The sequence below is a fragment of the Felis catus genome, chromosome B1 (assembly GCF_018350175.1).
Source record: "Felis catus isolate Fca126 chromosome B1, F.catus_Fca126_mat1.0, whole genome shotgun sequence".
NCBI lineage: Eukaryota > Metazoa > Chordata > Mammalia > Carnivora > Felidae > Felis > Felis catus.
The window spans coordinates 141,206,101-141,216,762 of NC_058371.1; the positions used below are offsets into that span (position 1 = coordinate 141,206,101).

The 10,662-nt window shown below is 42.4% G+C and overlaps 1 protein-coding gene across 2 annotated transcripts in view; it reads right to left on the bottom strand.

Annotated features, from left to right (window-relative positions):
- Window positions 1-216: 216 nt before the first annotated feature.
- Window positions 217-10,662, bottom strand: part of FRAS1 (Fraser extracellular matrix complex subunit 1) — a 426,958-nt gene continuing 416,512 nt past the window's right edge. For both annotated transcript variants that reach the window (XM_045056179.1, XM_023253019.2), the window contains 4 exons: window positions 9,733-9,899; window positions 6,675-6,880; window positions 5,159-5,305; window positions 217-3,802 (listed from right to left, as the gene is read on the bottom strand). In XM_045056179.1, the coding sequence (XP_044912114.1) occupies window positions 3,209-3,802; window positions 5,159-5,305; window positions 6,675-6,880; window positions 9,733-9,899 (1,114 nt within the window). In that variant the 3' untranslated portion in view covers window positions 217-3,208. The remainder of the gene's footprint in view (window positions 3,803-5,158; window positions 5,306-6,674; window positions 6,881-9,732; window positions 9,900-10,662) is intronic.

A 10,662-nucleotide genomic window follows, 5' to 3' on the forward strand; every position in this document is an offset into this window, starting at 1 on the left:
AGGTCTCAACTGATGGCACAAGATGAGCTATGATGATCTGGGCTGTGTAGTTTATTCTTCATCTTGCTCTTAGCACGGTTAATATGTGTCTCAGATTCAACCCCTTCAGGCAGGTGTTCTCCAAAAAACTTTGCCTCAAACTTTGGGATGATTTTGCCATCTCAAAAGCGATGTCTTATGCTAATGAGATGAATAATCTAAAAAGACCATGGCAAAAACAATGCAACCAGACTGTCATTTATTAATACAAATTTATATAGTGGCATATGCTACTGGAGAAATCAGAAATTCATAACACACAAGTTGGTATTAGAAATACAAAAATCATTTGAGTCAAGAAATCAGGTTGACAGCACCACAAATGTTTCACTCAGTCTGAGCATGTGTGTCGTATCCAAGAATAATGAACAGCTACATGACACTGAGACTGAATATCATATGACCATGCAAACACATTGCAACACCACTTCCACACCCAAGAATAGGAGTCCGCAGGAGGCTCCAGGGCCTCCGGGGGTCGATAAAAGGACAGAAAAAAGGTGCCGACTCTTCTTTCTTTCAGCCTTCACAGCCAGCATGAGAAAGCAAAGAGCCACCCCTGAGGGTTTTTGTTCCTTCTCGCCTAAAGGCATGGTATAAAGGATTAGTAAAACACACACATTAGTGAGCGAGTAAGAGAAATCGACAAGAGGGCTTGGACAGAAATATAATCCCACATCAGTCACCAAATTATCTGATTCCTATTGTGAAATATAAAACATAAACAAAAGGAAAAGCTGTATCAAAGGAGGAAATCCCAGCTTCACATCTCTTAACACTTTCTATTTAATAAGTGTGCATCCACTAGAGAAGTATCAGCATTCAGAAAAAGGGTCTGTAGTGGGGGAAAGTGCAGGAAGGAAGGGAGGCAGGAATGGTCCAAGGCTTTCCTCTCACACAGGGAGTTCACCATCCCAAGGTCCTCACAGGATGTTGTCCTGATCACTCCAGACCACAAACATGGAGGCTCAGAGCACTTGGAGGTCTCAGTGCCCATTTTTTCCCACATTAGCTTCGCACTGCCACACGTCTGCATTCTTCCCATGCGTGTCTCCTACTTAGCAATAGTGGAAGGGATGTGCAAGAAGAATATTTGAGCAAATGAAATGGTGCTGCTTTCATGTGTAAGCATTCTGGCAACTAGGAACGATAAATAACAGGCCAAGTCAAAAGTTGTTCCACAAACGATAGGCTTCCTGTCCTTGCAGAATTAGCATTAACCGTCTAGGTTGCTCTGGAGATGATTCCACCCTGGCTGATGAGCCCTCCAGCCATGAGACGCCAACTCTGGATGTTCACGAGGCTGATACAGAAGTTCTGCCCCAAACTGCCCAAGCTGGTCTCAACCAGCACGTGACCAGTCAGGAGGTTTAGGCTCTGGGCTCACCTCAATCCATCCTCTCCTGAAAACTTCACTCACCTCAGAAAGCTAAGTCAGGCTTTCCTCTAAAAGCCTGCTCTGCTCTGGAGGCTGATTCAGTTTCATCTTCCGCTAATACATTATTATGATTTTTCTATTCAATCCTCCTTAAGACCACTGCTAGATTCATGCCTATGTCAAGTGATGCTTCTTTGTCCCAATGAGATTACTTTACAATCACAAAGATTTACTTTTCCAAGCAGAAAAGACAGTTTCGGGGTGTTTTTTTTCTTTACCTTCCCTTGTGAAATTGCCACCATCATCTCTCACTTCCCCTTCCCGAATTTATTCCTCTACCATTCACCCATGACACCATTCATTTGTTTAGCAACAGATATTTCTGGAGTGCTTGTTTTGTGCAAGGCACTGCTGAAGAACCAAAGGCACAGGTTACAAGGTCCTTTACTCAAGAGCTTGAGTCTGGTAGAGATGCTTAAAACCTTTCATGGCTCGGTCTTTCTTTTAGAACCTTTTAGAACCAAAGCGTTTGCAGTTTGGAATGTCCTCAAAGGGCTTGGGTCATTCTAATACAAATACTATGCAACATGAATGCTCTATTATTTGCTCAGTGATTATGGTGTGCCATGCATCAGGAAGAGAACATGTCTTTTCCTCCTCAGTAATGAAACTGTGCCTTCATTTCAAAACAACATGACATGCATGCTTATGTTTTTGCCAGTAAGGCAAAAACGAACAAGAAACACAAAAGCAAGCCATGTGCACACTTCATACAAAATCATTAAGCTGCTATTTGAACACTAAATCATTTTAAAGCCATGTGTTTATGGCTTTGTCATGTGCTGATATGGTAAAATAAATGCCTGAGCTACCAAAAGGAACCCCTTGTTTTTTATCTTGTTTTGCAGCGTTCTTTGTCAGACAGGATGTCTTCACATGTCCTTGGTGCAGTGTAAACCAGGTGGGCACAGGGATGCACCCCTGGGCCTCGGTACAGTCCATCACTAATATGTTTCAGGTGCTTGTCAGTCTCCCTCTTCCCCCAGGGTTTCAGTCTGCCCTTCTGGGGGGTTCTGCTGTGCCAGATATCTAACAGGTTGGGGGGAGGGTGGGGAAGGGGAAGTCCTGAGGTTTCTCCCCGCAAGTTGCGGAAAAGAGCCTCATCTAGAGAACCTTGAAACCCCCAGATGAAAAGGCTCTGAACTTGCAAAGGACAGTTAGAGGCCATGGAGTGCAAGCTGTCAAGCAGACACAATGAGCAAATATATAGGTTGTGCTGATTAGCAGAATTTTGAATGGAATCTGAGTGTCAGCAATCCAAACTCTGCTGTCCACAGGCCCAGGAAAAGCCCAAGTAGAAGAAAGCTGGAGGTGGGGGAGGAAACCAATGGCCCTGAACATCCTGCTCCCTGCCCCTCTGGAGATCTGCCACCATACATTTCCCAGTCTGCTGAATTCCATCAGCTAGGTGAATAGTCTACACCCTGCCCCATACGGAGATACTTGCTTTCTAAGACCAGCCTTATGGAAGGAGCAGTCTGTAGCCGCTGACACTATTAAAAGCTGCCACCAAAAGAAGGCTGCTCCAAAACTCTGGGGTCTCGTGGTTCTTTGTTTAATGAGGTAGCTCAGTTGTGAGTTGATGCATGTGATGTATGCCTCCCGCCAGTCAAAGCTATAATTTTCCCTTTTTAATCTGCAAGATTATAAAAATACCAGTATTTCCCCTCCCCCCTCCCCCATTTTATAAAAATGATTTTAGAAAAAAAAAATACACATTGGTCTCCCCCATTACACTTCTGTTCCATCTTGCAAATTGTTGTGAACTCTGACTTCCAGATTCAATTTTTTTACTTTAGCACCTTTGAGTGCATAAGCCCCCTCAGTTTCACTCAGTAGGTTGACATTCCGCACGGTGCAGTAGTGTCTGTTCACGTTCTTCTCCACCCTGTCCGAGCTCCTCTTAGACACATCCACTTTGGTGTTCAGAGGGTATTCCTCCAAAGTGTCCTCTGTGGGCAGTTTCTTTCTCTGCTTCTGGCATTTCCTGGTGATGAAACAAGCCACTAGAAACACCAGAAGTAGAAGCATGATAGCGGCCAGGGCACTGCCGATAGATGCCCCAGTTTGGGAAAGAGAAGCAGCTATAACCGGCTCGTGCATCTCAAGATTCAGGGACTTCATGTTGGTGCCATTCTTGACTTGGTCCCCTTCATTGTCATAGATGAGGGAATCGTCAAGGGTCAGACGGCCACTAGGGTCCACCAGGTCCCTCCGGTTGCGCCTCAGAGGGGCTGTGAGAGAGCGCTGGACCCGGGGTCCTGCCATGGTGTCAGGGCCAATGATGTAGATCACCTGGAGATACCACTGGTGTCCTGCTTCCACCTGCAGGAGGAGGGAAACAGAGACACAAACTGAACATGTCACTGCTGCCCACAGACCACTTCTTCACAAAGAAAATGGAAAGGGGCGCCTGGGTGGCTCAGCCCCTTAAACATCCAACTTTGGGTTTCGGCTCAAGTCATGATCTCATGGTTTGTGAGTTAGAGCCCCTCAATGGGGTTTGCACTGATGGTGCAGAGCCTGCTTGGGATTCTCTCTCTCTCTGCCCCTCCCCAACTCATGTGTGCTCTCTCTCCCAATAAATAAATAAACAAACAAATAAACAAAATTAAAAAAAAGAAAGGATATGGAAAGACAATTGCCGTCACAAGCCTTGATAAATGGTTTCAAGAAAAGCATTAGCAATGATTGGCGTCTACTAATCAAGAATTGAACCAAATATTACAGGTTCCATTTTGTTCCCAATTTAGGGTGATCGTGGGCCAGCTATTCACATTCCCTTCTGTTACCCTGTGTATGGAACAGCCCTAAGCATTTATTTTTTATGGCCTTTTTAGCTAAATACTTATGATTTGTTAGTCTTTACTGATTGCAGTGAAGTAATAGTATTAAGAGCCATATTCATTCCCAGTGAACTTCAATAGCTTGTTATGCTAACTGACTATTTATTGATGAACTTTAGTTAAGATAGAGTCGTTCAACAAATATCTGCTAAACACCTACTCTGTGCAAAATATGCAGATACATGACAAAAATTTCCTAAATCTGAACACTTCCTGGATCATCCCCTGAACGGTTAAGCCACCGTGTATTTTACTGCCATATCATCTGTCCCCATTGAAAGCCTCCATGGTTTTGAACTAACTTCTAAAGAGTGGCAATAGTTCTGAAATCCAAGGTCATAGATTACTACTATTTAGAGATAGGAAAAAGTGGAATTTTATCTTGTAAGTTCATGTTTATTACTGGGATTGAGAGTATTTTTGCTTATCAAATACTAGTATTTCTTGCCATTCTAAATCGCTATACTGTATGTATAATTTTGTTAAACACTTTCCACACGCCTGTGAAGATCAGCTGGTGTGGCATACAGCCAAAAAGACGATAGAGAAGAATTTAGGAAAAACTGGAGTACCATATGCACCCCTGATGCATACACTGACAAGTGACAACATGCAAATTAAAGAATTTATTATTGCTGTGGTCTATTGGGATAGGTGGTGAAAATAGGTCTATTGGGATAGGTTTGGGGTGAATGATAAGCTTAACACCAATAAAAAAGACCCACCATCAAGAACACTATAAAGAGGCTAACAGCCCAGAGATAATAGCATCTTCCTTTTCACAACTTTTACAGTGGCCTTGGTCCTATGCTTCTACGTTTCTCAGCACACTCACCTTATAGAGTGCATCCACTTTCAGAGTAAATCCATCCACACCCGGCATGCTACTGACCACATGGAAATCAGGCAACTCGGAAGCAAAGTGGGCCTCAAAGGGCACATCATGGAAGTACTTATCAGTGACCTCGGGCTGATTGCGGTCCTAGAATTTCAGAAAAAAGAAACGCAAGGTTTAAAAAGATAAAAAGATAGAATCACTGAACTGGCAGGTGGCAGTCACTGGGAGGAGAAAAGTACTCTCCACTCCTGCCTTGGGTTGGGTCAGGAGGGCATGTGCTACAGAAGCCCTTTCCTTAAGTCAACCACTGCCCTCTTCAAGGAAGGACACTTGGTGGCTACTCAGATCTCAAAGGTCAAAGAGTGGGATAATCTAAACAAATAATTCTTAAACCATTTGGTCTCAGGACCCCTCACACACTTAAAACTCAAGGATACCAATGGGTACCTGAGCAACTCAGTTGGGTGAGGGTCTGACTCTTGATTTGGGCTCAGGTCATGATCTTGTGTTTCATGAGTTTGAGTCCTGCAACAGGCTCTGTACTGGTGGCACAGAGCCTGCTTGGAATTCTCTCTCTCTCCTCTTTCTTGGCTCTTCTCCCACTTATGCGTTCTTGCTCTCTCCCTCGCTCTCTCCCCTTTTCTCAAAAATAGATAAATAAACTTAAAAAAACAAACAAACCAAGGACACTAAAGTCTTTTGTTCACATGGTTTGTATCTATCAATGTTTACTCTATTAAAATTAACACTGAAAAATTAGAAAATACTTACTAATTCATTTTAAAGTGGCAATGAAAAACCCATTGCATATTAACATAAATAACATTTTTTTAAGGGAAAATACCTATAGTCACCACCATCTCCTCAAAAGAGACCTGGCATTGTTTTACATTTTTGCAAATCTCTGGAAAAGAACTAGATTCTCAAAACTTCTATAGTGAATCAGCTGTAATATGTTACTTTGGTTGAAGTATATGAAGAAAATTTGGCCTCACACAGATATGTAGTTGGAAAAGGGAGGAATATTTTCATACCTTTTTCAGATAATTGTGGATATTCTGTTTTCATACCAAATCAAACTTGGTAATTAGTATTTTTAAAATATTAGTTATAATGTGGAATTTGAAACCATATCAATAAACCTTTCATACTCTCTATATTCATGAGGGAATTAGTGTGAAGAAAAGCAGCCATCATCATATTATGAAAGTAGTTTTGACCTTGTGGATTCCCTGAAAGAGAATCAGGGATATTCAGAAGTCTCTGGTCTGTACTTTGAGAAACACTGGCCTTGACTTTCCTTTTCTTGTGACATTAATAAAAGCCCGTCTTGTTACCTGCCATAACCATCACATTTGGTAATATGTACTAGCATTTAGCTGATCAGAGATAAACAACAATAATATGTATAGAGAGAATACCATCGAGAGTGGGGTTCTATCTGCTTAGGCAGAATTCATAGCTGAGGAAATCAACTCGAGTGTCAGCTGTTGAACACAAATAGTTAGCATACCAACAGCAGAAATCTGTGTTTTAGGTGTTTGTTGGGCTGAATGCATCCATACTGCGGCCCCTCATTGTAGATTGTCCCCGTGGGATCGAAGAAAGGCACATAGCCATCCTTGCCGGTACAAAGATAGACTTTTTCCAGCTGGAGTTTGTAAGCAGAATTAAGGTTTTGTTCTGGATTCCAAAGTACTCGGCCATAAAGGATTTGCCCTGGAAAGATTTGAGAGGCATTAATTAGGTCAGACTTTAAGAGTAAAGAGAAAGAAATGCCAAGGGTAGAAAGGATTTAACACACTCCCTCAGAGTCAAAAGTACATCTCTATGAAGAGCTCTATGTTTCCAAGTGCCCCTGAAATATTCATTCATTTACAGCTTCTTTCATTCAACAAACATTAAGTAAGCATGTAAAGTGTATCAAGGACTGTTAGGCACAGGGGAAATAAAGGTGAGTGAGATACAGGTGAGAGGACAGAAATAAACCCTAACCAATTGCTAAAAGTAGCTAACATTTATCAGACTCATACGATTTGCTAGGTCTTGTACTAAGTTCTTCCCATATGAGAACTCACGTAGTGCTCACAACTTTAGAGATGAGAAAGTTGCAGCACTGAGTGGTTAAGGGACTTGTTGAAGGTCACAAAGCTAGTAAGTGTGATGGTAGGATTCAAAGTGAAGGTATTTTGGTTCTAAAACCCACGTTATTAGCCACCACAATACTGTACTGTTATGAACCACAATAAAGGAAGGAACATAATGTTATGTGAGCATATAGCCGAGCACAGAAATCTGCCTGGGGAGAGGTGTAGAAAGATTTAAAGAGGAAACAAACATGAGTATCCTAAAACATGAGTAGGCATTTGCCAGACAGCACATTTGAAGTAGGAGACTGGGGAGAGCGTTTGAGGCAAAAGAAAGTCCATGCACAAAATACTGAATGCTGGAAGGGCATGAGTCCTAGTAAAGTTCCTGTCTCCTTACTGCCTGCTATGGCACCACATTCTTTATCTATACTATCTTATTTATTCCTCCCAAGAGCCCAAGAAATAGGTCCAGTTATTATCCACATTTTAAATACTTTGTCCAAGATTTTGTATCTGTGACAAGGGGGGAGGGGTAAGAAATTGAGCACAAATCAGTCTGACTCCAAATGCTTGTCCAGAGCATTTGCTATGTGGCACTGAGTAGGTCAGTGTGACTAGAGAGGAGGCTGTTCACAGGTTCTAGCAGGAGACACTCCTGGGATGATAGGCTAAGGATGCTGGGGAGGCTGGACTTTGGTGTGTAAGAAATAGGGAACACTGAAAGATTTTAAGCATGGGTGTAATATCAACACACTGGGGCTTCAGAAACATGGAGAATGGAGGAAAGACAAAGGGTCTAGAGTCACAGAGATTGGGAAGGGGGCTCTGTGAGAGATAGGTATCTATAATATAGCTGTGAATCAAGGGGATAAACTCAAGAAATGTCTTGGAGTCAGATTCCACTGATCTTAATGATAGACAGGAGGACAATCCTGAGGTTTTGGCCCTGGGCACCTGGAGTATGATGCAATCACTGTGGCAGTGGATGTGGCAGGAATATGTCTGGAGGAAGATAAGTCCAGTTCTAGACACTTCCAGGCATCTGAAAGACATTCATTTGAAGCACTTTGGTAGTTGCAGAGCCCCATGTGGAAATGTGGAAATGAAGTTCAGGAGAGATCAGGGATAAGGTCGACTCTTAAGGAATGGCTGTGAAGTAGTAGATAGGAAGTTCAAAGCAAAGCGATGGGCCCAGCCATAGGGATGGTCAGAGGTAGCACTGGAGTGATGCCAGAAGGAACCAAGCATGGGACCTGGGGACAGCAACATGGATATGGCAGAGGATGAAGACCCAGGGCGGGAGAGTGAGAAGTGGTCAGAGAAGCAAGATGATGTCAGGGAGGGTGGTGCAAAGGAAACCCAACAGGGAAAGGTGTGAAAACCCACTAATTTGGTGTCATTGACAAAAGAGATGTCTGAGCTGTGGTAGGACAAACCCAGCTTGCAACAGATGGACAGAGAAGAAGGGCCATAGAGACAGTGAGTGTTCACTCTTTGAAGAAGTTTCTCAGAGAAAAGAAAAGGAGAAAACAGCCTTAACTTTGAAGGGGAGTTAGGGTTGAGGGATGCTTTTTTCTCTCTTACAGGCAGAACTTGAGTGTGTTTATAGGGTGAGAGAAAAAACTCAGATATGAGGAGAAGATTAAAAGTAAGAAAAAGGCAGAAGGGGTAATTGAGAGAAGAAAGGCAGATAATTGACTAATTCTTTTATTCAATCAATCAATGTTTATTGAGCACCTAGGCACTGATGGTATGGTGTGCACATTTGATATTTGATCACAACCTCTATTATCACGGAACTCACAGTCTAGGGGTAGAAATAGGCAACAAATAAGTAAAGAAATATGTGATATGTATATAGAATATTAAAAATTGTGAGAAGTACTATCAAAAATGAATAACGTTCCGTGAAAGTGAAAACTATGGAGGCCTACGCTCAGTTGTCAGGTGTGGTCAGGGAAGGCCTCTTTGAGGAGGTTCATATTTAAGTAGAGAAGAGAAGAAGGAGCCAACCTTTTGAAACATCAAGAAAACCACATTTGAGGTGAGGAGGGAGCACAGGAATCATTTCCAGTAGAGAAAGCATGATGGAGAGGACGTAGACATTTACACCTTGAGGCTGGTACGTAGTAGGGGTCATGCTACATACTTTCTCTGAGTAATTGAGAGATAGACTTACCCAAAGTCAAGACAGTGTGTTAGAATCAGGCTGGGAATTCCAGTCTTCTTACCACTCAGACCAGTGTTTTCCACAATTCTACCACCCTGCCAATCATTATAGCACCACATATGTAATCTTATTTTGAAACAGCATGAAAGAAGGATGTGGGTCTGTTCCTTGGTTAAACCTTGGCTGCCCTAAAACCAAGCCCAGGGGAATCTTCACGGGAGAGTTGCCTGGAAGCTAATGAGCAGAGACCTGTCCTAAAGCATCTCAAGTCTGATCAGAGTCTCTTTTTGTAGGTGAAGGAAACAACTTACCTTTTGAGAAGGCCCCTTTATAATCCATTTCTGCCAGTGACATATCAGATGTATTGGGATCCATTAGGAATACCTTCTCATTATTGCAGAGCTGAAATTCAGTATTGAGCGAGTACACAACTGGTACAGGGCGGTTGGTCTGCTGGAATGCAATGGGGATCAGGAATCTAAATGTGGGAGAAACAAGAGCTCCTTGAGAGCAGGGTCAACTTTGTAAACTTCGAGCTGCCCTCCCTTCCTACCCTTCTTAGGTTTGTGAACAGAGCTTTGTTGCAGGTGCTAAATGATCACTGAATAAAGAGATGTGTGTTGGAGAGGAACTTTATTAGTTTGGGTCATTATGAGGTTAATCTGCTCTTTTGAGCAGAAATAATCTAATTCATCTTTAGAACTCTTTTGTACTCTCTGCTTTTCCTGGCGCTTTCATTCTGAAGGTCCCCAAGGTTGCTCTTTGATTGCTAAAGGACTCACTGCCATGGTGCTCTGCTTAGACTTCTCTGTCCCAGATCTTCATACTCTGAGACTTTGACTTTTTCAATTAGATCCAAACTTATTTATCCTTTGTCCCACTCTTTAAGACATTTCTAGACAATACTCTCTTGCCTCACTCCTTACTTTAACCTCCCTGGCCTTCTTTCTTGGTCTTTTAAATCTGCTCTTTTCTTCTCAGCCTTTGGCAGGTAAGGGCTCCTCCAGCCAGACTGGCTTTCTTTAGGTCTCTTGATGTGTTCTCTACTCCAAATTTTCACTGCCTCGGGACTCACTGTTCAACAAATGTTCACTGTGCTTTTATTATAAGATAGACATTGTTCTACTAATGGGAATCCATCTGTGAACAAAGTAGAAAAATATATGCCCTCGGGGATGTTACATTCCAATAGGAAGACAGTTAATAAAGTAAGTTCAAAAACATATAGTACATTAGAAGGA